The sequence below is a fragment of the Rhamphochromis longiceps genome, linkage group LG1 (assembly GCF_057381845.1).
Source record: "Rhamphochromis longiceps isolate RC_006_pf linkage group LG1, R_longiceps_female_GT1.1, whole genome shotgun sequence".
In the NCBI taxonomy this organism is placed as follows: Eukaryota; Metazoa; Chordata; class Actinopteri; order Cichliformes; family Cichlidae; genus Rhamphochromis; species Rhamphochromis longiceps.
Genome location: NC_140557.1, coordinates 19,610,311 through 19,638,053, shown reverse-complemented (window position 1 = coordinate 19,638,053; position 27,743 = coordinate 19,610,311). Strand labels below are relative to the sequence as shown.

The following is a 27,743-nucleotide window of genomic DNA, read 5'->3' as shown; positions in this document are numbered from 1 at the left end:
CTACTAAATTTGAATGCTTACACAATCAAAATCTCTCAAAAAGGGGGAAAACATGGCATTGTGAAAAGAAAATGCGACTTTAGATTTATTTGAAATGTGTTCCTGGCATCATATTCAAAATGTGCATATGTAAGAAAAAGTAAAAAAAACAAAACAAAAAAACGCCAGTTTTAATATTTGATATGTTGCCTGTTTTTCTATTTAAGTTCAAAACAGGGTTTCTCTATGGAAGCTTGTTGCTGCCACTGAAAAAATCCCAAACAATTTTAGCTAAGCCAAGTCAAAATTTCAAGTTATTTTCTCAATTTGGGGTTACAAACTCAAACTTCTGAAAAAGTAAGTCAACATTGTGAGATTATTATGAACTACGAATGGCTCCTTTTTCAGTGGCTGAAACAAGCTTCCATATCTCTCTGCAAAGTTGTATGTTTTGTCTATTTTTACATTTTGCATAACATCCCGCCATTTCTGGAAACAGAGTGGCTCCTTGTAACAGATGTATCCTTTCATTTTAAGCCAAAACATTTAATCAGCCCTTTCATACTTTTACAAATTCGTATTATTTAGCTGGCTTAAGAGCAACTGCTACTAAGAATTATTATTTTGGCCATTATTTACTTTTTTTAAGGTACCCAAAAGAACAATAGCACTCTTGCACAATTTGTGTTCCGTAGAAAATGAGGTATGTTTTTTTTTCTGTTAGTGCATATCAATGTAACAGTGCAAAACCAATTACAACAACTATATGTTCAACGATCACCTTGTCAAAATACTAATTTTACAGCATTTACCCCACCATCACTTTTACAAGGCATACAAGAGACCACTTTGAGACATTAAACACACAATATCCTTCTGATCAATTCATCATAGGAAGTAGGGTGAAACCAAACACATTACAACAAAAATACTTAATTCAGGTGATAATGACTAAGAGTAGCAAGCGGATGCACAGTAGTAAATCTGAAACAATAGTAAAAATCTGTGGCATTTAGGTAACTTCACGCTGTATTCAAACAAAGACCCACATAAAAATCTTCAAAATCAAATCCAACTTTAAAATAAAGTTTAATTTTAAAAAAATCTCCTCTGGAATGTTTAATCAGCATGTTGTTGATGGGCCAAGACAGGGTGAAAAAAAAAATCAGAAAGCCTCCCCTCTATCTTCTTAAAGAGAAATTTTGATTACTTTATTACTTTAAGGTGCATGAAAAAAAAATCTGCAAAGAAGTAACAATGTTCCTTAACCCTGTTCAGCGAGGTCTTTATTTTTCACCAGGACCAGCCAGTCCATTGCTTTTTACTGTTATTTGAATGAATTCAGCTGTCAATAACAGTGTTAGTGTCAAGTCCTTCAAAGTGTCCTAATAGTTGTGTGGTGTGTACATATAACGGATGCTTAAAAGTTGCGACTGAGATAGTGACTTCAGGCCGAGGAACCGTGTCATTAGAAACATTAACATCTGAAAAGACACCCGAGGATATGTCCCATCAAAAAAGGCCTGAGAGAAGTTCTGACGTTTACGTGAAAAATGTATGGATTGTCTCATTCTAGTAATACGCCTGTTTCCTTTTGTCCTATAAAATATGCTGAAATGCTGTAAGGCGTTATATATTCAACTGTAGTTATGTATATATATACAAAACATAGCCTTGCTAGGGCCAAAGAAACAAATGGGGAGCACAAACTCCAGCCATCACACAAAGCTCGTAAGAAAGGTTTCCCACACAGTAGGTAGCCTGCTGTCCTGACAGAGAATTTTCTTCTCACTCAACAAAATAATGGAGACCACTTTACAAGCGCTGCAAAGACCTCCTACGCCAACTGTCTCCCTCAGTCTCTAGCAGAAGGCTCGAGTCAAGGAATCCGACTGGAATGTGTAGATAGAAAAAGTTTGTCAGGAGGCAGTCCCATGGTATAATAATGGCACAAACCACTAGCTAAATTATAAGAATGGGTTAGATAAATATGTACATCATGTGTCTGCATGCGCAGCGCCGCAGTGAAAATGCACAAAAGTTTAAAGGTGATACCACAGAATTTCCTACAACCTCCAAAGACAGCTCTGTCTGCGAACTTTGGGCCTGAATGTTCATAAATATCTGATAAAATTAGTCTTCTCTGAAGCTGACTAAGAAGGGGCTAGGAAAGGGAGAACTGTGGAGAACAATGGGAGAAAAATTCAAAGCAGAAAATGATCTTGTAGAGCCTGATATATACAGATACCGATATTTGATTTAAAAATCTGATTTTATAATAAATTAGCCACAAAACAAACAGATTTCCGTAACATTTGTTATTTTTTAGTTTTATTTTCATTTTCTCGTTTATGGTCGACTCTGCTCGGATTAGCCGGCAGTCGTTTGGGTTCCAAACACTTGTGTTGCCAACAAGGAAGTTGCAAAGTGCCCTCTGGTGGACAAAGTATGCAACATCAACACTCATAAAATAGCTGAAGGGTGTTTCTCCCATCTCTTCTTTACTTTATTAGTTTACATTTATTGGCCACTATGATTGCCGATATTGACAAACTGTCAAATGGCTAATATCATAGGATACTATCGGCCTGCTGTTAAATCTGACTCTATTATATTGTATATCCTGATGTCACATATTTGGAGTCCAATTTATATGTTAATAAAAGGACCTCCGTTGTTCAGAGAAATGTATGTGGATTACTGAATTCAAAGCCCTGATTCTAACAGTGTCTCCACACACACAGACACATACGCTCTACAGGAAGCTGTCAGAACAGACTTTCAAACTACCGCTCACTCTAAACTAGGTGCCATCGAACGCAAACCTAATCTGCCGAAAGATAGGCGCGTCTCAGAAACATCAGATTCAGACATAACGTGCCAACGTAATCTTCAGTTTTCCTGTCCCAAATCTTGTTTTTGTGAAACAGAATCACAACAAAAAAGACACAAAATGTCCCAAATGTGTAGCTTAACTGATGCAGCATACAAAAAAAAAAAAAAAAAAAAAAAAAAAAGCAATCTTGTTACATCAGTGATGCTCAGTAAATGACACGTTTATACCAAAGTAGCACACGTTTACTGCACATACACATTCAGACAGAGCAGAATACAACACTGCCATACTCTGGTAAGGCAAATCTGAACAGGGCAAGCTGTGATGAGTGTTGTAACATAGCTACAGTATCTGGCAGCTAATTAACCCTTAGTATGTAGTGTTTCAGAGGGGACACGAGTGGCGTTACATCGACTTCCCTTTAGACTGCGAGAAAAGGAACAAAAAAGAAAAAAACATAGAACCTCTCCCAAAGCTACAGGTTACTCAGATAAATAAAATGTGAATGTTGGCATCAATGGCTATATATGTTTTGTAAATATTGACGCATACAAAAAAGCTTATAAGCTGCACTACTGAAAAAAATGACCAAAGTGAGTTAAGTTTTGTAAAAGAAGAGAATGTGAGAGGGTGAGATTGTGTTTCTTCGGATTATGTCGTTGGCTATAAAATACACCATCCCCAGGTAAACTTGACCCCCCTCCCTCCCTTCACAAATATAGTGTGCAACTTGTAACAAAGTTTGGCGGACTCTAAGAAAGAGAAGGGGTAGTAGTTGTTGTTTTGCCCCTTCCTCTGATGTCCAGGTTCCACTGAGGATAGAGGATAGCAGGCACCAGTGGTTTGGGAACAGCAAATCCTCTGTTAGTCACATCTCTCCTCAATCGTCTCCTTCCCTTGTTTGCCATCAAGTGGGGGCTGTGCGTTGTGTGTGTCCAGTCCATGGAGAAAAAACTCTGTCCCCTTTCTCACAGATAAGCAAATGCACAAAACACTCACATGCACACTCACGCAGACAGCTATATGTTACAAAATAACACATTTGTCTTTATCTTTTGATTCTTTCTTGTTTTTACGCTCCCCACTAGATGACTGTTTCCCCGGGCTGGGTGTGGCTCCAGCCGGTGCTGCTACGCCACCGCTGGCTGCTGCTCCCCCTGCTCCTGGACCACCTCTGTCCGTCTCGGCCCCCTCGGCAGCATCCTGCTGGCCCTCCTTCCCGAACAGGACAGCAAAAGAGTAGAAATTTACAGCTTTGTTTGTATTTGTTGAAAAACTGTGGCAAGAAATGATCAACCAAAAATTAATCTCTCTCTGGAATTAATTACACAGACTTTGAGAGGTAAACTAAAGCTATTTCACACATGCACTGCAGTCCTGAACTTTAACAGGACTCTACCAGGCAGGTGATCATGAGAATGCAAACACATGACGCATTCAGGTTGAACGTGGTCGCTCTGTGAGCTCTTTCAAGTCTGTAATTCGCACTGATGTGAGAATAATCATACAGTACGGTGCATTTACCACCAGGTACAGGACACAAAGACAAACACCATCCACACCTAACCCATGCAGACAGATCCCTAAAGTAAAACATATTTAGAATTTAAGATGACCTATTCTGTTTGATTTTCATTTTATGACATATTGACTTCATGTTGAACACATAGTATGAATGTGTTTAATGCTGTGTGGTAAACATGGAAAAATTATCATAATCTGATTGTCCTGACACCCTGCAGGACGTTAAGACGTGTCCTCATGAAACTTTGGCCATGTGTGTCAGTGTTACTTACGGCAAGAGTGATTCACAGTAATTACCTCAGCCAAGGAGGTACTTGGTAGCGTGTATGAACATAATAGCTTAAAAAGATTTGAATGAATCCTGATCAATCTTTTTAGTGGTGTACGGGGGTGGGGGGGTCGCAATCCATTAATAGTTGGCTTACATCCACCAAGGTTTTCAAGGTCAACTTCATAATTTGATTGGTTGAAAACTGAGAAAAAGCCTTAGAAACTGTGATTCTTACAAGTGTGTGTCTTGTCAACATATAGCAATCTATTATATATCACACTTGACCTCTGACCTCTCCTTCAAAGTGAATAGATTGATCTGATGGTCAAAGTAGTAATGATATATAGAGTTATTTAAAACTGCATCTCTCACTGCAATTGTTTGTATTAATGACATATAGGCACACTGGGAATGTTAGATGGGTATATCATGTACTTTGGACCTCTGACCTCTTCTTCAACATTTCTGAAATGATACTGATATATGGAGATTTTAAATATCACATCATTTACATCCAAATATTATGCCACATTTGGCTAATTTCACTTTTACATTTTACTTTACCCTCTCTTTCCTTCCAGAACGTTATATCTGCTTTTTTTGTAAAACAGTCAATTGAAAATTCGTGAATAACAACAACAAAAATGTGAATTTTTAGACAAAGACGAGCGAGGCTGAGATGGTTTGGACATGTGCAGAGCAGGGATAGGGGATATTTTCGACAAAGGATGTAGAAGATGGAGCTGCCAGGCTGGAGGACAAGAGAAAAGAGCACAGGGAAGATAAATGGATGCAATGAAGGAGCACATGCAGAGGGTTGGTGATAGAAGAGGACGCTAGGGATAGGGTGTGATGGAGAGAGATGCTCCACTTGGGCGACCCCTAAAAGGAGCAGCCGGAAGAAAAATGTAAAAAAGGAGAAAAGCTGTATAAAGAAACTGATGTGAATAAAACTGAAGAGTTTTACTTTTATCTCCTGTTCTCTGTTTTATTTCTTTTTGTCCACTTTCTGAATTTTATACTCTGCTCACACAAATTAAGGAGAAAAAGGATGATTATTTGCTATCACCTTCCCCTTTTCATCATCAGTTCCTCCTTTGTAATTCCGCTCTCTGATGCAGACATCTTTCCGTTTCCAAAAGGCAAACTTTACCCTCCGTGGTTCATAAAATTACCTCCTTTCTTACCTGCTATCTCCCTATCTCCCACCCTCCCTACCTGTGCGTGTGCTGCTGCTGCCACCGCCGCCTGCTCCTGCTCTTGCTCCTGGTAGTACTGGGAGGCTCGTCGGTCCTCTTCCTCCTGAAGCTTTTTCGCCAACTCTAGATCACTGATGCCTTCTGGGAGTTGTTCCCACTGTAAGTCCTGGCTTTGCTGCTCCTGCTGCAGTGACAGCGCCATCAGATAATCCTGATAACAGACATGAACACACATATAAAGGTGGAGAAAGAATCACCTATGAGCAAATCTATCACTGCAACGCTTAAATCCATCAAATACTGTGTTATGGTTATTGAACAGTTGGTCACAAGCCTCAAGTTTTTCCTTATTCGGAGAAACAACTGTGTCTGTCGTCTACTTTGTCAGAGTGCATTATCTAAAGTGTTTCCTTGTCTATGCTATGCACAGTGTCGCTGTAAAGATGGTGAATTTTTTTCTTCATCTAACTGAAGTCATGAGTCGTCCATAAAATACAGTTTTCTTACAAAACCAGTTTTGCTGATAAAGAGTGCTAGACCTGAGTAAGCAAGAAGAATAAAAAGTAATAGCCCCTCTGTTCATGTCTCATTGGTGCATGTGTGGGAGCGAGGCAGAAAATCTGTGTTCAATCTATTTTGGTCCACCGAGAAGAAGACAGCTGTGAAACAGGTAAAAGAGCATCACAGACAAACACAATGCATTGATAGGGACCACAGTGAAGCATGCATTAGAGGGGGGCAAGGTGCCATGCAGCCTTGCCCGGTGCTATTCAGGCTGCCCTGTATGTGATTTGCACTGGGAGCTACAACACATTTATTATTTAAGAAGTTTCCATTATATTTTTTTTTAGCCTGGGTTGACGCAGAGTTTATTTCTTTGGCTTCATTTCCCGTGTCTATTCACTTCGATAATTCTGTGTCTCATGGGAACTGGTGTTGTGTTTCATTGAGGCCAATGCTTTAAAGCAGCTAAAAAAAAAACCAAACCAAAACGTTACTTTGTGTCACACTGATGGTGTGAAAAGCACAACACATTTAAACACATCACGGTCTGGACGGGAATTGTTACTGGTTCTGCTAGTCTTGCCTGCATCAGTGCTCAGACCTGGTCTATCTGATCCTGCTGGCCACGGTATACAGTCTCTGGATCAGAAGGAGGCCGCAACCTGAACTCCGAATCGCAGAAATTGCCGTCGCCGTCAACGTTGTGCAGACTTTCCCAGACAACCTTCTCCTCCGTCAGGAAACCTTGGTCTGTAACCAGAAGGTACAGCTGGCCCTGGGAAACAACACACACAGATTACACACATCTTATCAGTGTATACAAACATGCTGTTAGTACAATGTGTATTTGTTATTACCACAAAGGAGGTGAAGGACTTTCAAAGGTTATTTGTCAGATTTGGACAATGTGATAGCGCTGAAGGTCAAAGTAAGCAGTCTCAGTTCCAGAATTTATCAGCTTTGTGGAGCCAGAGATTATTGTCTACCATTTTCTATTTTCATCATTTAAATGATCATTATTAATAATACATGCCAATGCCACAATATTAGTTGGTCTGTTGGTGGTGTTGGCAAACTGATTTACAGGACTCAGGACAAGGATGGGTACCGATATCCGGTGCCATTATGGCACCGGTTCTGACATAAACGGTAGTAACCAGACCGAAAAGCAGCGCACATTTCGGTGCTTTTTTTTTCTCCCCGAGATGTCATACACTTTGGATTCTAGCCGATCATTTTACCTTTCCAAGTACAGTAGGCGGGCCCAGGTACGTACGTTCTTTTAGAGCAGAGCTACAGATTAAAAATGCCCAAGGCGAAGCGGTCACAAGTCTGGCTGTACTTCACAGCAAAAGATGCAAACTCAGCAGCCTGCAACAAGTGCTTTAAGCTGATACTGTGCAAAGGAGGTAACACCTCGAATCTGATGAAACACCTGGCGACGCATAGCATTTTTTAAAAAGCTATCAAATGTACCGTATTTGATAGCTTGCTGCGAGACCTCACACAGAGCACATCTACTGCGGGTGTGGCAAATCTCCATTAGCGAGTTAGCTCGGATCGCTCCGTGTGTAGGGCTGGACCGTGCTTATCATTTTGCAGAAAAAAAAGAGACTGCTAAAAATAAAAACATAGGAGGTTTTTGGACAAAGTTTGTGTTCTCCATTCTTTAAGCACCGGTTCGTGCACCGGCATCATTTCAAAAGTATCGATTTGGCACTGGTATCGGATAAAACCTAAACGATACCCATCCCTACTCAGGACCCCAGCTTTTACAGGCCATCAGGCCATCAGACTGCTGAACACGTCATAGACACTTCACCTTCACTACTGGAACTTCAACATTATGCACTACACACTGTACACTAATGCCACTGTTTTGCACATGTCTCAACTCTGTATATTTTTATATATTTTATTTATTGTTGACTCTATTTAATTTGTAAAATATGTGTATACACACACACACACACACACACACACACACACACACACACACACACACACACACACACGCACACACACACACACACACACACACACACACACACGTAGAAAAACATTTAGTATACACATCCAGAAATTTTTTTTTTTGCATATACTATTATATATTGTACATATATTTATTAGTTTCAGATTTAGCCATTCGTATATTTTGCCTGTTTATGTTATTGTATTTTGCACAACTCTGTTGCTTGTGAAGCTCACACACAAGAATTTCACTCGCTTGTGCTGTACCAATGTACCTGCACATGTGATGTGACAATAAAAGTGATTTGATTTGATTTACCATATAAATGTCACCTTAGGCCACTGTTAAGTGGTTGCCAGGCAACATGATGGTGTAAAAAAAAATTACATAATTTTAACGTTTTGAGGCTATTAGATGTTACTAATAGTTACTGTTGTAACATTAAAATATGATTCTTTTATAAGGTTTTACAGTTGCATTAGTTAAAGTTAAAAATGGGTCACTTTAGTCTGTTGCTAGGTGGTTGCTAGGTAACATGGAGAGATAATATGTAATCTAGATAAGAACCTTCAGAGGCCTAAGATGTGCCTGTGTGCCAGTGTGGTTGTTGAATTTTGGATCATGGAACGAGTATGTAGACAGACAAAGTTATATTATTACTCTTATTGTTATTTTCCTTATAATTATGATTATTATTATAATGAGTTTGGTTACAAAATATTAAGTTGAGGAAATGTTGATTGTTCTATAATAATAAACTCTTTCACAGGATTAACTCTTTTGATGTCGGACATAAAGTGCTTCGGTATTTATCTGATCCCCTTCCTCGGATCCCCATATTAATTATTTGAAGGAGAATTATTTATGAAGAATAAAAACAACGTGCCAGTGTTCAGATTAAATCACATGCTAGACCCTACACATACAGTCTTCACAGATAAATAAGGCTGTTTAGCATGTATGTGTACAAGTTCATGCAAAGGTCTGCTTTGGAGTGATTACAAGAGACCATGGGCTGTTATTATGCTTTGTCTGATGGTTGTTGGGCACACACATGCACTGCTTTGCTTATATTGGCAACAAGTGTACTATTCAAAATGAAAGAACAGACACTCACTTCCCCTTCCGTGGATAACAGGAAAGGTTATTCCCTGCTGCAGATATATGGTAAGCAATGACCCTCTTAGGGTCACTGTGAATGTGGTGTCTAATGTTATGTACACATAAATAAACAGCTTTCTTCAGACTGATGAATATATTAAAGCATATCATTAACTACACAGATGCCACTTAAAGGCAAAAGAACTACTCATCAGAAACAAGAAAGTGGTTGAGCTGTTTTCTGTGAGCTCAACTGTAACTTATTAACACTTCAGTAGGTTTGTTATGCATGTTGTGTAGCCCCTCCCACTAGGTCATTTGGACACTGCTCTCCCAGGTGAACATCCTCTGTGCAACCAATTGCACCTCGATTGAAGAAAAAAAAAAAAAAACACGTTATATTATTTTTACGTTATTTTAATCGTTTTACGATTATACTTTGTGTTCATATATCACATACAATCTACAACAACTGACATTTAAAGGGCTGCAAGACTTGTTGCTGCTAGAGGGACAGATGGTATCATGACGTCCTGACCCATTTAAGCTGTTGCAATGTAGCAGTGGCTTCTTACATAAATCTCAACTCTTTACCCCTTTAAAGCATACTAAGAGTAACTCTTGAAGCTCTTTTCTGAGCTGAGCAGTTTCTGTCATATTCCAGACCTGCTTATGGAACAGAACGACTGGGTGTCGACAGGGTGGTCTCTGTCTATGCAACTACCCTTGGAAAAATCGTCAAACCTTGTCTTTATTGATATATACTAAGGTATCAAAACTTGCCATTAAGAGTTATCAGGTAGTAGTGAGGCTACCTGATAACTTACGTAGTATTACTCTTCTGAATAGTCGTTTTTCACTATTTCATTGATGGCGCAGAGGTTTTCATTTACTGTAGATGAAAGAGGAAACAGCATGGAGGAATGATGACCTTTCATTCTTGGAGTGAACCAAATAAAGCCCAGTGAAGGTTGCCAAATGCCGTCTTGATCAGGAAAATATATTAAATGCAAGTTACATCAATAAGGTTCACAGTCAGAGCAAATATGCTGTTACTTTTTTGGTAGTTTTACCTTGTACTTGATCATGGTGCTGAAGTGATTATTCCTGAAAAAGACGCAGAGCTCTCCCTCCTGTACCGTAGATGTGAGCTCACACAGTCCATGGTAAGTCAGCTGGGTGGCTGTGCTGTTTAAAAACTGCTCTGCTACGATGCCTAATGAGAGAGAAGAGAAAAAAAACACAAAACAGAAAATTAAATGAAGTTAGATTAGAAAATGAAGAAACACTGATGACTTTTAATTGATTTAAATTCCTTGGGGAATATAAAGCAGATTTAGGTGACTATAAATTTTAGTTCCTTTGTTTTGATTAGCTTTACGTGCTAGATCCCATAAAAGCTATTTTTGTCATTGAGCTACCACTTGGATGAGTCGCCTGGACTCCAATCAAGCAATCCCAGTTCATTCATGAACACAGGTCGCTACTTGGAAAGCTTTGTGGAAATTCTGCTGTAATGTCTATCCTCACTCTGAGCAACTCTGACTCTCTGCTCGAACTGGCAACCTTTACAGTCACATTTGACATCTGTACAACAGAGCAGCATTCAAAACTCAAAATCAGTGGAATGCTACCACTGAGAAACACTCTACCCTAGATTGTGAATGAATCTTTTAAAGATTTAATCAACTTTACACAAAACTCAGTTTTCTCAGAATTTAATCTCTGTCCAAGATAATTAAATGAACCATATCGGGACATCGACTAATGCGGTGATGTGTCGATGTGGTAGCAGCCCAGCTGACAACTACTTAGGAAGCTCAGTGTTGATTGAGCAAATATTTAGTTGAGAAGTTACAGACAGCTGGTAGGAACGCTGTGAGCCGAGGAAATAGGTCATTTGATGAGTAGTCACAAGTATGTCCTGGTTTTTGTTTAAACTCAGTCTGTGGTTTTCTGGGGAAGCATGTCTAATGTAATGCCAACAAAAAAATGTTTCACATTTTTTTGTTTTTTTAAAGAAAAAAAAAAGAAAAATCTTTTTATTATTTTACTAAAATGTACAACTTTTCTCTTTTCTCACCAGCTTCAAGTACACAGGATCAAAAGAGAAGAAATGGGAGACTAGAAAGCAGTCGGGCAGATCAGGAGAGTAGAGAAAGCACTTACCTTCTCCTGCCAGCTCACTGTTGTCTGACTGTTTGCAGGATATTATCTTTTCGACCAGCTGGTTATAGCTGCAATTGCCCACTGCCTTTACAATATCATGCATCTGTAAACAAAGATAAAAAGTGTGGGAAAGAACATTCAACAAGCTTTGATGTTGTTTTACGAAAAGCTGCAGAAAAACCAAAAGAAAATTTATGACAGCAGCTCCCCAAAAAGTTTCTGTTCATTTCTGTTCATGTCCAGAATAAAGAGCTTTCTGTTAAGGTGCATGCGTTATAGTGGATGGCTCATTTTTTTTAAAGGTTGGAGACCTCCTCCTCTCTCTGACAGGCTCCTAAGCCATGAACCAACTCAACCTCTCAGGTCCTCTGAAGCAGAACAAATGATTGTTCTCCGACTCGCCCCTGATACTGGAGACGCTGCTGGAACAAGCAACCACATCGTGCTCTGATAATGTTGGCACACATATTGGACGAGTTTAAAACCAAATGAAAAACATTCTTGTTCATCTTTTTAATTGTCATTTCTTTTATCCAATCATTTTTAACATTATTTTTTTTCTTTTCACAAATCTAATAATAACACCCTAAGACTAAAGTCTTTGTGCTCCAGGTGCCCCCACTGAATGTATTATAAATTGGTTTCTAAAGCTTAATCCACCACCACAAAACATATGGAAGTAAAAGCATGCAAACATATAAAATTAGCTAAAAGTCATTGAAGCTACAAAATCTCTGTTTTATAAAGCTTTTTAACTCTGCAATGGCCTTATAATTACAACAAGGTGCTTCAATCCACATCTCTTTCTATTCTTTTTGGCACATTTTTTTGTTTAATCATTTATTAATTTCCTCCCTGTTTGTGGGGTTAATCAGAACAATTTGTTTTTATGCTCTTGTTTTGACATTAATTTTTAAAGCGTCATATCGAGGATGTAAAGTCATGTGGCATGCAAATAAAGAAAAACATGACCTGTCGAAATGTAAAACTGCTTGAAAATGATGCTGCACTGTATGAGATGTTAGAATAAAGCACAGATTAAAAAACAAAAAAGGGGGCAAGTCAATACATGGAGACATGTGAACATGAAAGAGGATGTGCTGAAGTTCAAACTGAGCATCAGAATGGGAATAAAAGGTGATTTAAGTGACTGTGGTTGTGGCAGATGGGCTGATGTGAGTATTTCAGGAAGTGTTAAATTACTGAGATGTTCCCACACAACTATCTCGAGGTTTACAAGCCTGAAAAAGAGAAAATATCCTCGGACCTGCAGTTCTCTAGCTGAAAATGTCTTCAATATGATAGGAAGGCAAAACTACCTCAACTAACCATTCATTACACCCAATGTATGCAGAAGAGCATCGTTTAATGCACAGCATGTAAAACCTTGAAGCAGATGGGCTACAGCAGCAGAAGACCCAGGTGCTGCTCCTGTTAGCTAAGAACTGAAAATTGAGGCTACAATTTGCAGTAATAAGTTAGAACAAGACTACTTAATTGGACTACAACTAAAATGAATTCAACGTCCAACGTATATGTGTGGAGAAAAAAAAACAAAACAAAAAAAAAAACACAAAACTGAGAGTATTCATATTATGTTGAAGATAAAAAAAGAAGAAAAAGAAAACGGGCCGATTTCTACGGCAGTAAAGGCAAAATAAGATCCATCTCACCTGGGGGTCAACCAGCCAGCCGTGGTAAAGAGGGATGTCCAGCAGATCAAACACAATGCATTCTGGGGTGTACTCAAAGACTCGCACCCCGGTGAACTTCACATTCACGTCTAGACCTGTCTGCAGCTTATGCAACACTGCCATGGCATCACTCATGTTCTAGAAAACAGAAAGGACACAGCGCAGCAGCGTGAGACACAGATGTTATACAAATCAAATTGAACTGATCAGAAAAAATGCAAGTAATCACAACAGTTGCTGGGGTCCTCGTGGATCAATTTCTAGAACTTTAAAATAAACCATTAGCTGTCACTTACACCAATACAAAAACCTGCTTTCATGTAGTTTTGTCAGATCACATTATTTTATTGTAGCGGAGTTATTTTCATATATACTGCTCTTTTTACTTTTTGCTCAATCAGTCAACTTCATGCAATTAAATATTCCTGTGATTATTTCACGCCGTAACAAACTACACACAGTTCATCTTTTCATCTAAACTCAACGACATCAGTATATGTTTTAAGCGGCTAATAATAATATTTTATTTTTTCCTTTCAAAAATTCAAGTAAAGCAGATTTTTACTTTTTGTTTGCTTGCAGCAGTTGGTAAGATCAACTTCAAATGTCGTTTCTTCCCTCAATGTGTCATGTCTTTATGACCAGATGATGGGAGATGACTCACTGTAGCCGAAAGATGCACTGACGTCACTTTTTCGCATGATACCACCCCCCTGCCGCTATCACACTGTGACAAAACAAACCCACTGTGGCTGCTATGAACGGACTGAGCTGTGATACCAGGAGGCGAAAAAAATACAAACAAACAAAAGTCCTGAAAAAGTAAAAAAACTGAATCCACATCCATCTATCTTTCAGATTAGATCATGTTTTATGACGTGTACCCGACAGTAGTGGCTGGGCACAGGAACCAGGAGAGAATCAGAGGCTCCTGATTTGTACGTGGTGTGGTAAATGGGCTGTATTTATATTGTATAGCATCTTATTGAAGATCTTTAATATGGACACTGGAGGAGCTGGAAATCAAACCTATGGAACTACAAACCTTTAACCCCCAAACAGAGAGCACAAACTGGCATTCTGGGTATAACAGTTAAATCCTGGAAAACCTGGATGACTGAGCCTATTTGTCAGATATGACCGGTCCCCGTTGCAGTAAGTTTGTGAATACAGTTCCATGTCATTGTGTTTCACCTGTGCGCTTAATTTTCCATTATAAAACAGAGTGTTGATTTGCTTTATTTTGCTTCAGTTTTCCCTCACCCACTTCTCAGTGTATTCTTGTTAAAATGTTCTTAAAGTCAAGTTTCAATTCTTAATAGCTTACCCATGTTTTAAAAGTGCTTTACACAAGTCAGTGCACAGTGGCAGATACTTTAGAGGCACAGAAAAAAGGGTGAATGCAGCAGTGGACAAAGCTTTCAACATTTAAATTCCTGTAAAAATAAGATTTCTTATTTAGTTCCTCTTGTAATGAGTGGGCTGAGTTTTTCAAGGTCTGCTTGAGAGAAAAATGGGAAATTCTGGCATATTTCTCAGTTGAAAAAAAGTGCGACTGCACAACCTTTGTAAGTTTTAAACAAAACAAAACGAAACAAAACACCTGTTTATGTTCAACTCCTTGAACATAAACCCACAGGAAGGTCTTGGATTTTGTGTAAACACAACCTAAAAACATAGTTCACAGGTGAGAAAACAGGGAGGCCTGAAGCTAAACCGTAACCTAGTTGTTGTGTTTTCATAGAGACCTGCATTCAAACCCTGCACACTCTTCTTGCCCAGTGACTACACAATCACTGCACAGAGGCTGCAGCCCAGATACCACCTAATAAGCAACATAAGAAGAAAATAAGGCCTAACAGGCAGAGAGCAGGATCCCTGCAGAAAAAGCCCAAACAAACAAACAGTCGTATGAATGAGACGGCATCATTTTGCATGAGATTCAAATTGTTTCAGTTACATCCTGCATATTAGAACCTGACTGAGAGCTTGTATGCCACTGCTATTTTTCAATTAGAGCCAAATCCAACAGTACTGAGAAAAACATTGTCTTTTACACTGATAAGAAAACCTCTCACTATAGAGGAATTAGTCTCTATGTGTGCGCCTGTACTCCGCTTTTGTTGACAACTGCTCATCCTCTTTTCTTCACACTTAGCAGGTGTACGGTTGGGGACCCAAGGAAATGCCATGCTTGGTGTAAAGTTGTCTGAATGAGCTGCCCTAATATTGATAGTTAAATGTTGTGTTTTTTGTTATGCTTTAACAACACCATGTTTTTAATAATGACTTCCTCGGGATGCTGCTCGTTCTAAACTCAAAGCATTCGCACACATTTTACCACCTAATGTGAAGTTGTTTGGGAGGCCATCTTTAGTAACTATCAGCTGTTCCACAATCTTCACACACTCCCACACACACAAACACACCCCGTCCTCTTTACAGTAATGTTTTAGGTGTGTGCTAGCTCTTTTCCTCCTTTGTTATTGCAGCACACATACACACGATGATCCACAGCACATGGCTGACCCTGATCCGTGTGCTATAGATACATAAAAAAGGCTTTTCTGATATAGTAATACAAAAACATGTTTTAAGTATATTTCAAACAAATATCAGCAAATCTTTATTTTTTTTTCTCACATTTAGAAAGAAAAATTTTAATAGAAAAGTCTCTGGTTGTACTTCTCATTAGCCATGTTTTGACTGGTGGATTTTCATTATCTCTGTAGAGTAAAAAGGTTTTAAAGCAGACACAAATACATCGTGCGTAAGTGGAAAATCCTTTTCTGTGGATCCGACTGGCATTCTTTCTTTATCGGTAAGAGAGGATTTAATTAGAAAACCAGCCTTTTTACTTCACCGTATGAATATTAGAGCAAATACTCTATATACATAACTGCACCACACACCTGAGGACCCAATGAGAGAGACTAATTCCTGCACTCAGCCTCAGAGCAATGTTTCCCAGCTGGCACTAAACCTCTCCTGCCATTTAACTCTGAAATCAAGATAAGCCTCGCAGCTGAGCCCGACAACTCTATTATGAGTGTATAGTGTGTTCTATGGGAAGATAAAAAAAAAGTTCCACAAACCAAAAACCAATTACCACCGTCACACATACCAGAAAGATAAATACGAGCCTACAAAGTGGAGATTTATTTGCATTTTTCAGTTTTTAAATTCTAATATTAAACAATTAAACCCCATTTATTTTCTCTCAGCTGTATTGCATTATAAAAATGCCTTCATATGTTTAATCAGTTAAAAACTTCTCTTGTCCAAACTAATAATAATAGTAATTCCAAGCAGCTGTAGGGAAAATGCTTCCAAATGAATTATAGAAATGTTTTCTAAGGGTTTTGTCTGACACAAATCAATTTTATTATTTTGGACATGACTTTGCACACATTTTCCATAAAACTATGAATAAAATATGGTCTTACTATTATGATCTAGTTTGAATCACTATGCAAATGAAAAACTTTATTTCTGTGATACACTACATCTAATATGCAAGCATCGAAATGTCTTCATGTTTTCAGGGCAGTTTGTGTGGACTCAGGGGTGACCGGCGGTGTCAAACATAAAGCCCAGGGGTTAGAACCAGCCCTGGTAAAGACTCCAATCAGGCCCACTGGATAGTTTTGAAAAATGTGAAGGAGGGGATACATTTTGGACTTTTAACTATAAAAGACCTCCCCGCAAAGCCATTTATACCACACCAGACTAAATAAGTAATAGACAAACAATAAAAAGGCAGAAAAATTCCCACCATCTAATACAGAAATGTCTTTCCTTTTTTCCCCTGTTTTTCCCACAATGGCTTCAGAGTATTTTCTGTGAAGTGTTTTGACATCCCCCTGCTAGCAATAGGATCGTGTCCAATAAGCGCTGGGCTGCTCCAGCTTTGACCCTTTGGTGCACAGAGCTGAGGTGGAAAGCCCACAGCTGGCTCATCTGAGTGTGTGGATTAGGATGCTTATAAGCGGCAGTGATGGGAGGATTAGCAGGGATGTGTAATGGACCACATCTCCTCATTTTAGGGCAGAGAGCTCCAACAGCAGATGAGCGCTCGTGGATCAGATGATTAGCACTGCATCACGCACACGTTCATCTAGCCCCGCCGTGTTACACTTCCACAGCGTAACATTAGCATGGTACTCTGCTGGGGCCTTGCAGTTTGTTTGTTTTTTACACAGTCTAAGCGAAGGTGTCTAAGGGCAGGCCTCTCTGCTTCTCTCTCTGAGCACATGAGGGACTTTGTTCCCAAAAGGATTTATTTTCTTAAGATGAAGGTTCCAATTAAGAACAGAACACATGTAGCCGTTCCCACTTTACAACATAATGAAGCCAAGAAATCACCGTGACACCAGTCATGCAGAAACAATAAGAAGATGCTCGCTTTATTTCTAGATTTGAAAGAACATAAAATCTGATTGTTACTGTGAAGAAACACAACTGAGCACCAGGTTCTGGTAGAAATATAAAGGGTGTATGAAAAGTCCAATTTTAAAGTGCTATAATTATGCAGCCTTTCCAGGACCAGTAACGATCAAAACACACTGTCAGAAAGATGGGATTTGTGACTTTCATGTGGTTGTTGGTAGGTAACATAACAACAACAGCAACTCCAGAGATGATTTCAAAAGTATGGGACGAGTCTGAGCACTGTATGCCGTGTGTTTGGAGGGAAACAGCACTAATGACTTTATACTTTGTAATCAGCTGTGTTTTAAAAATTACCACAAAGCTTCTGTCCATTACTGTCCAGCGCTATGAAATCAGAGGATTCAGAGGATGCACTGTACATTTTATGTCACTGTGAAGCAAACAGAGAATAGTGAATACAGCTGTCAGATATTTGTTGTCTGTGCAAGCTGATGCATATTTTATGGGTCTGCCTGCAGTCATCTGTGTACATCTACACGCCAGATAAATCTTTATACATATACACAATAGATCTTTGAGCCTAAAAAACATCAGTCAATGAATGGAGGCCAGCAGCCTCAGAAGTCTTACATAATGTCATGACCCATTAGTTTGAGGTGTTAATTATTAACAGTTTACAAGACGGCAATGTCCCACAAAGTGGGACACACTTTTTGTGCTGGCTCACATCTGCAGCGTTTGATACTCAATATTTTGGTCATCAGATTCAAGACAAATCTAGATCTGTCTAAATCATGGGGGGAATATTTCTTTTTCCCAATAGAGCAGAAAAGCAAACCAGGTCCTAAAAGAAATCAGTTTCTTTCTGACAGTGTCAAAGCATCAAGCTTCATAGAGATACATTTTTTGCAAAGGAGCCCTCGCAATGGATTACACTAAATTGTACAAACGCATTTAAGAAAGAATTTACTGAAATTTAATGGAAAAAAATAAACAAAACAAATAAAGATGACACATCAAACATTGAGAACTTTGACACTAATTAGTAGATGACAGGTCCAGACAGCAGGGAGGCCAGCTTAGCACAACAGTGCAATTGCAATATGTGTGGTTTTCCACCGTTTTCACTAAAACCAAGCACGGATTCACTGAGTCTGGATGAAACTTGTTTAGCTTTAATGGTGCCTTCACAAATGTGTGAGTTAACCAAGCTGTGTGCACTGATGCATCCACAGAGGGTCACTCTCCTTGTTAGCTCACAGGATACAGCCTTTAGGATTTCTTTCATGGATACCCTTCCTGTGGCCTAAAGGTCACTGCCATTCAACCTCATTTTTAAACTGTCCCCTGCGTACAAGACTCATTAAATATTAAATACCCAAACTCTGACCACCAAACTGACCATTACCGCAAAAATACTCAGCCTCTATTCGTATTGATTCAATTCAATTCAATTTTATTTATACAGCCCCAAATCACAACAACAGTCGCCTCAAGGCGCTTTATATTGTAAGGTAGACCCTACAATAATACATACAGAGAGTTAGTTTAGTTTTAAGACCTGGCCCCTGGTTTATTTTTAGTATTACACAACTTTTCTACATTTTTGTTCTCCTTCTGTTGACATTTTTGAAACATGCTGTTTGCATCCAATTCAAAATAACCACATACATAAAATGTTTTTTTTTCAGTTGGTACTTTTACTGTAGTTGTTATAAAATACAAGGTTGAAAAGACCTGCAAATTACCTTTTACACAACAAACCTGATAAACTGGCAACTCTGCGTAGACATTCATTTCTCATCTTTTAATTAGATAGAGCCAACTCGGATTAAATCAGGCTCTGATACCACAACCCACACAACTGAGAGCATACTATAACTCCTTCAGTAATCTGCACTACACAAGGACCTCCATAAACCTTATAAACTGGGCTGTATGATTTGTTTTTTTAATTGTAACTTATTCTATTATCTAAAGTTTATTAACTACAGTCAATGCTGGCTTATTTCGACAGAGATTTCAAACATACCACACACAAATATTTTGCCTTCGTTAATGAAAAATCCACACTTAAGGGCATATAGAAATTCAGAGTCATGCTACAGCTGCTGGGACTGTACCTGCTTCACTCAGCGCAAAATACTTGTGAATAATGATCGATACTATGAATGACACTAAATAGGAACAAGAGAGGATGCTTAAACCCAGCCCGCTTCCTTCAGTGATTGTGGATGAATCACAGTGTTCAGCTGGGTCCACTGAGACGAAAGCCTAGCAAAACTACACTCACTTCCTCAGCTTCACCGAGTAAATATTTAACAATAGCTAAAGAGCAGCCGTGCATCTGCTATTTTAATCCGCATGCACTCCTGCGACAGATGATGACTTTTAAGCGGAATTTATAAATAGAATTACTTCGGTTATGAACTCCTAGCATCCTTTTCAAAGTCGGGGTAACTTCATTTGCATTTTGCATCAATCCAATGAGCAACGGAAATATGTCTCTGCAACATATCAAGAAGAGGGCACCATCTGATTCTCATCCACGACACATCTCAGACTTGTTCCTTTTTAAATCATAATTTCCAGCTTCCAAGAAGCCTTGGCCGCTGTAGTCTCCACATAACTGTGTCAACCAGCCCAACTGCAAACGCAGGCGGCAAACGGACACAAGGACACCCACATGCAAAACAACTCCCGGGCCAGTATCTAGGATTAGACCACCATAATAACTATGCAACGCATACCCTGACCACTCCCTTACTCTGAATGCTGAGGACACTGCTGATTTATTCAAGAGGTTGTATTTCAGCTCAACTTAAATTTAGAAAGGTCGCTCCAGAGAGCTTCTATGAAGAACCTATGCGCATTATTTTTGCCCTTTCTGAACGAGGGACAAGTGTGGCTTGAAATCATTCACAGATGTGCTGGTGCTCTGCCACGCAAATGGAGAAGAGGCAGGGCCCCTCCCACACTCTGAGGCAGGCAGTGGAGATGGGAGGAAGCAAGGGAACCACAGCTCCATCTCCAAGAGCCTCTCACTGTGAGCCACACACATACAGCCTCAGTAATAGCCGAAAGCTGAACTTACCCAAGCGTCTCTAAGCATTTACTGCCATGTGAAACAACATAATCTGACACTGTTGACCCTTTTTGTTCCCTGGGCCTTGCAAGACACATCTTATGTAACATACAGAGCAATGGAAGAAAAAAGAAAAGCTGGGCTGCAGTCGTATGTATGCAGTTTGCAATCAACTCGACCCTTATTACCATATTATGGAACATCCGCTGCCCTTCTCTGCTATGTCAATGCAAATGTGCAAACCCGTTGTAGTTTAAACAAGCAGCTACACGGGGTGTTGGCAGGACATGAGACACAGCAGCGCGGCAGTGTCGTCACTGTAGTAAAAAGAAATCTCAATAGAGACAGCGAGCAGAGCAGATAGCTCGTGTTAAACGTGCACATTTGTCGTTTCAACAGAGAGGGTGAGAAGAGAGCAAGAGAGTGAGAGCCAACTCATCCAAAACAGCCCTCGCTCCTCCTCAAGCACCGTGAACAGTCAGCAGCTTACTAATACACACACATAAGCAAAAACACACGCCTGCTTAGGTATGAGTCAGGCCTTACCTGCTCATAGTTTAACCGCTGAGCTTCTGATATCTCTTTAGGTTTGGTTTCCAGGATGTAGTCACCTGGAGAGAGAGAGAGAGAGAGAGAGAGAGAGAGAGCGATATTGGCAGATATGTCGAGTCATATTCCAGAGCAACGCAATTACTATCTGGATTGGAACTCATTACATGGAGTAAAGATTGTAACAGATGTTGTGAACTGTTTCTAGTGCTCACTGGTAGATTTTGCACTGGTCGGCTGTATCCCAAAAAAAGGTCTGTGACAAATATGGAGGATGAGCTGAATCTCGGTCATCTGTGGCATCACCTGAAAGCTCCGCTGACTCACCTCTATAGCAATACAGGCTGTGCCAGAGGGCAGAGCCTGGCAGATGTCTGGCTCCTCTTTTACTTATTTATTTTTTTGCCCTGATCAGTACTACCAACATGCAAGTCTTCACTCAACAAACTGAGACTTTACAGTACATCAGCTGTAGACAGATAAGTTTCAAGATGCGCCAAAAACACAGCTGACCGTTACATCTCAAGACAAAGGTTTCCGCTCGTTGCTAATTGTCTTGTTTTTCATTAGGATCTCACTGATGAACATTTCCAGCATTGCAAAGGGCAAATACATTCTTCCCCTCGCTCTGAATGCTTTACTGCCGTCTACTCCTTACTTTTAAAACTCTTGAGCAAGTGGTTTTCAAAAATGTTTCACAAAGAATCATAAATTTATTAGGAACTGGCAGGAGTATTGTGCTGCACTGTCAACACATATTTTCCCTGAGAACTGCTCAGAGGAATGCCATGGACGCCTAGTCGACAACATCTATATTAAGTGAAAACAGCTACACATTTAGGATAAAAACTGCTTTCATATGCATCTTCCTCAAACAGAACAAGTGGAATACATCCAATAAAAAGAGCCTCTTAAGCTTTCTTTTGTGTGATTAGTGCTTTATAATTGTAATGACGCAGTGGTTTCTTTGTGCGTATGCTGTGGGAAATAACTGCCCAGTTCTGAACTTGGCTTTCAAGTAAAATGAAATAAAAATACAAAGCTCAGCAAAGGCTTGTTACGTTCTTCAACCTTTATTGGGACTTATGATATCGTGTGCCAAATGCATGCTTCACAAACAAACCGGAAAAGCAAGCGGATGCATTCACTCGGGCTTGGTATAGCCCTGCTGCCGTCTTCTACAACTGTAAAACACAAGCTTGCTTTTCACAAAATGTTTGATCAGACAGTAGCCTAAAAACCACCTCTGTCTTACTTGCTGAACTGGACAGCCTTGACAAAGACTTTAGTGCAAGTCAAGATTTTTTCCAGCAGGGGGCCTGCCAGCTGACTGCTTTTACTACAGCAAGTCCACAACTGGGAAAACCCCTCACTGCTGACCTGTTGACTCACTGATCCCTGACAGTCACTTAATATCTGTATCTATCTGCCGGATCTCTGGCATGCTACGCTGCTTACTCGTGAGCTGTGATACTCAACCATTGGCCTTTTAAAAACATCACTTCTGAGCTTGGTGTTTACGTGTTACGACAAAGAGGCTATCCAGAAGCCCCTTAACGCTACGCAAGACTGTGTGTGCCGCAATTATGTGCAAGCACGAGGTACCACACGCACACAGCAATTTTAAATGCACATAGTGATCAGGCCGCACAAATCTGCCACTGTCTGTCAGTGTGATCAACAGAGACGAGGTATGTCTCACACACAAGTAATCCTAGTAAATCTGTTGTAAAACCTTACGTGGATCATTGTGCACTGGAGAGTGACACAAGTGTGGATCGGTGACTCTACCTCTGAAGAGCCCCTTGCTAATGTGACACTTTATTTTGATATTTGAAGTTTAATTTTAGTTATGAATGACAGGACACAGCTCCTGTTTCCTCTGCAGCAGCATGAGACTGGCTGATGGGGGATTCCCCTGTGCTGCTATATATATATATATATATATATATATATATATATATATATATATATATATATATATATATATATATATATATATATATATATATATAAAACAAAAAAAACACCCAGCACGCCCCTGCGGGCGGTTTATCCTTCAAGCTCGGGTCCTCTACCAGAGGCCTGGGAGCTTGAGGGTCCTGCGCAGTATCTTAGCTGTTCCCAGGACTGCGCTCTTCTGGACAGAGATCTCCGATGTTATTCCCGGGATCTGCTGGAGCCACTCGCCTAGCTTGGGAGTCACCGCACCTAGTGCTCCGATTACCACGGGGACCACCGTTACCTTCACCCTCCACATCCTCTCGAGCTCTTCTCTGAGCCCTTGGTATTTCTCCAGCTTCTCGTGTTCCTTCTTCCTGATATTGCTGTCATTCGGAACCGCTACATCGATCACTACGGCCGTCTTCTTCTGTTTGTCTACCACCACTATGTCCGGTTGGTTAGCCACCACCATTTTGTCCGTCTGTATCTGGAAGTCCCACAGGATCTTAGCTCGGTCATTCTCCACCACCCTTGGGGGCATCTCCCATTTTGACCTCGGGACTTCTAGGTTATACTCGGCACAGATGTTCCTGTACACTATGCCGGCCACTTGGTTATGGCGTTCCATGTATGCCTTGCCTGCTAGCATCTTGCACCCTGCTGTTATGTGCTGGATTGTCTCTGGGGCATCTTTACACAGCCTGCACCTGGGGTCTTGCCTGGTGTGATAGACCCCAGCCTCTATGGATCTTGTGCTCAGAGCTTGTTCTTGTGCTGCCATGATTAGTGCCTCTGTGCTGTCTTTCAGTCCAGCTTTGTCCAGCCACTGGTAGGATTTCTGGATATCAGCCACCTCTTCTATCTGCCGGTGGTACATACCGTGCAGGGGCCTGTCCTTCCATGATGGTTCCTCGTCTCCCTCCTCTTTCTTGGGTTTCTGCTGCCTGAGGTATTCACTGAGCACTCGGTCAGTTGGGGCCATCTTCCCAATGTATTCTTGGATGTTCCTTGTCTCATCCTGGACTGTGGTGCTGACACTCACCAGTCCCCGGCCCCCTTCCTTCCGCTTAGCGTACAGCCTCAGGGTGCTGGACTTGGGGTGAAACCCTCCATGCATGGTCAGGAGCTTTCTTGTCTTTATGTCAGTGGCTTCTATCTCCTCCTTTGGCCAGCCTATTACCCCAGCAGGGTACCTGATCACGGGCAGGGCGTACGTGTTGATGGCCCGGATCTTGTTCTTACCATTCAGCTGACTCCTCAGGACTTGCCTGACCCTCTGCAGGTACTTGGTGGTATATATATATATATATATATATATATATATATATATATATATATATATATATATATATATATATATATATGTGACCAGTATTGGGGAGTAACGGAGTACATGTACCGCCGTTACGCATTTCAAATACAAAATATGAGTAACTGTATTCCGTTAGAGTTAACGTTTAAAAGGTGGTATTCAGAATACAGTTACTTTGTTGAAATAAATGGATTACACGGCGATCTTTTCCTGTTTCATATGTTAGGCTATGCTCTCTCTATTTTTGGTAATTCCACACTGGTGGAAACCCAAACAAAACGCGCATTAAGAGGCTCTTATGCCTGTGTCTCAATCTTGTGGCTCATGTCACCTCTACTTGCACAATGACGTGAAGAAATATTTTTAAAAATGATTTAATATGAAGGCAATAGGCAGAGTGTTACAGGCATCGCCCTAAAGAATGTAGCCTCATGGGCAGTGTAGTCCGTGCTGCAGGGAGAATAGACTGCCATACCCGTTATGTGCGAGCGAGGGAGGGAGGAAAAAGGAGAAAAGTACGAGTTGTCACCGAGCAGAAACGGGAGATGGAAGCATGTAAATATAATAATAACCACTACAGCCAAAAAGAGTGCCTGACAAGCCCAGTTGTAAGTAAGCTATTAGGACTCAGACTGTAGGACTGTACACTGTGTTCCTGTTTTTCTCCGACACAATAAGTTCCTTTGGAGCAGCCTTTCAACGCATCTCTCTGTCTCTCGCTAGCAAAGTTGACCCACACAACAAAGTAAAGCCAGTTTTCGGCTACGAGCCCGACACGAAACCCGGCGTATTAGCCAGAGGACCCTTTACCTCGGTTTGACCTGTTTTATATACGCTCAGAATAGTTTTCTATATGAGATCGCTGCAAAAAAGCGCAGCCTTACCTAATGTCCACCCTACTGTTACTCATTTTATGTTAAGATTTAAACATCCAGTTGGTATTGGTATGGCGAGTAACCCTCAATAAATCACACAGCAATAGTACATTCATGTAGTTGTAAAAAACATGACAATATATTAAGTAATCCAAAGTATTCAGAATACTCTCATTGAGTAACGTAACGGAATACGTTACAAAATACATTTTGGGGCCTGTATTCTGTAATCTGTAGTGGAATACATTTTAAAAGTAACCTTCCCAACACTGTATATGACCTGCATGTAACTGCTCATTAGAGAGGACATGAAACACAAGAACGCTTATGAGGGCACTGAAACTCAGTGGCTTTGCAGGCTTCTATGTTTACAAGTGCATGGACTCATGGGCGCCACTCCAAATGCAGGTTAGTGTGATGCTGTAGGAGCAGCCCAAGACACTGCTACTGGATTATGCTGCTTTTTGGACTTGTCACTGAACACACATGGGAGACTAAGTGCTGTCAGGATTACAAAGACTTACCGAGATACTCCATCAGTTGCTCAGCAGTTATAATTTCCATCATAGGTGGCATCTTAACCTGCAACAGACGTATGCAGAGCCATAGTTCATTAGTAATTTTTAAAAACAACACAGCGGGACAAATATGTAAAAGATACGTACATCATATATCCTGTAAGCACTTAAGGCGTTTGGGCATGATGGTTTAACTAGTGAAATCACGTAAAGACGTGTCTTGGCTGAAATTAATAAAAAAAAAAAAAAAAAGATAATGCAGAGCGATGAGACTGACAGTTGTGTTATTAAGTTAAGTCTTAATACACACTTTTTCTTTATAAAGGCATGAAACCTGCCAGAGCTCAGAGATGCATTAAGAAATCTGCCTAATTATATCAGTGCAAAATCAAGTTTGCATTGATCCACAGTCATTTCCAAGCCTTTACCTTCCATGCAAGCAGAAGGACATTCATGATGGCCAGTAATGGACAGGGGCCATTCTCGTTCTGGGTGATGATCGGCGTATTCTCCTCCCTCCATTTGATCCACTTAATGTGGTATATGGACTGGCCGGCGGCCCTGTCCTTCGCATATGAACTCTTCGTGCCATCAGCCCCGTACTCGTTCTGCAGGGCCAAGGCCAGTCCTCTTTCCTCCAGCCCCTCACTGTTCAGGTCAGAGCTGGGGCAGGAGTTGAGGTTGGAGAAGGACTCGAGTGAATCTATGCTTCGAGACTCTCCACCGAGACTGGGATCGGGGTCACTCCCACTCGGCAATCCCTCTGATAAAGCGTTATCAGCGGGCAGCCCCGACTTGACGTTTTCTGTGTTTGCATTGTCCGGACACAGATTAGTCGGTTTGGCAAGTTTTGTCGGCTCACTTTCTCCGCTGGCGGAAACCTCAGCCTGCACATCTGCGCTCTCTTTATCGGGAGGTGAGGACGAGGCGTCGGTTTTGTTGTTTACCAACTTTGAGGCACCACCCTGGCTGTCTTTTGCGGCCACCACAGAGTCATGCCCCATCCCGTTACTGATCTGATCGGACCCCGACCACAATTCGCTCGCCTCGGCGTTCTTCTTCTTCTTCTTCTCGTATCCCTCCTCTTGCTGCTGCTCGGGGAGGACTTCGACCACTTCTTGCACGTCAGACTTCCCGGCACTGGTACTGGAAGTGACATTACTGGGAGCACCATCGGTTGTGGTGCTGATATTATAACTAACGTTAACCAAACTACAGAGAGGAGCCTCACTATTCTTGCATTTGTCGGCTGTTCCTTTCACTCCAGCGACAGTAGCAGCTTCGCCCATTTCTCCCGCAATCGTAGCACACAAAGAGCTCCCGTCAGCGTCTCGATGCAAGTTTGCATTTTTCTCCATTTCGGTTTACGAGTTGTCGACAGATTTTAGCTAAATTGCAGCGGTAGCTTCGGTCCCAAAGACGCCATGACAACTCTGCGAGTGACGTCACCAGAGTGAATTGCTTTCAGGCCGAACGAGGGGGGCGGCAGACAACCAGTGGTGCGTTTTGGGTCACCTCGTATTCTGTAAACTCTAAAGCTTATCACTCACATTAAACCGCGTGACCCACTCGACGTGTTACTTAATCTACGTGTCTACACACCATTTTACCACTATGGTGACAAGCTTACATTTCACGCCTTAACATTTATCTGTCATTTACTTAAACATAAATAAATATATAAAATGTAGAATATTTCTCAGTTTGAAACTAACGTTGCGTCCCAGACGAGCTGAAAGTGAGAGCTTTGCGTTTATCTAATAAATAAATAAAAATTAAAAACATTTAAAAGTATTTGCATCAGCTGAATCACATGTAG

General features: G+C 40.6%; 1 protein-coding gene across 2 annotated transcripts; it reads right to left on the bottom strand.

Moving 5' to 3' along the window:
• Positions 1–84: 84 nt before the first annotated feature.
• Positions 85–27,365, bottom strand: mindy2 (MINDY lysine 48 deubiquitinase 2). Of its 2 annotated transcripts, XM_085401703.1 has the most exons (9): positions 26,353–27,365; positions 25,931–25,988; positions 21,273–21,337; positions 13,229–13,387; positions 11,556–11,658; positions 10,460–10,602; positions 6,915–7,088; positions 5,829–6,020; positions 85–4,030 (listed from the first exon to the last, which is right to left on the bottom strand). In XM_085401703.1, exons 1-9 carry the CDS (start codon positions 27,280–27,282, stop codon positions 3,842–3,844), a joined length of 2,013 nt encoding a protein of 670 aa, XP_085257829.1. In that variant the 5' UTR covers positions 27,283–27,365; the 3' UTR covers positions 85–3,841. The 2 variants fall into 2 exon arrangements, with proteins under 2 accessions (XP_085257829.1, XP_085257837.1); XM_085401711.1 differs by lacking the exon at positions 85–4,030 and having other exon boundaries at positions 5,889–6,020; positions 6,897–7,088.
• Between the last annotated feature and the right edge of the window lie 378 nt (positions 27,366–27,743).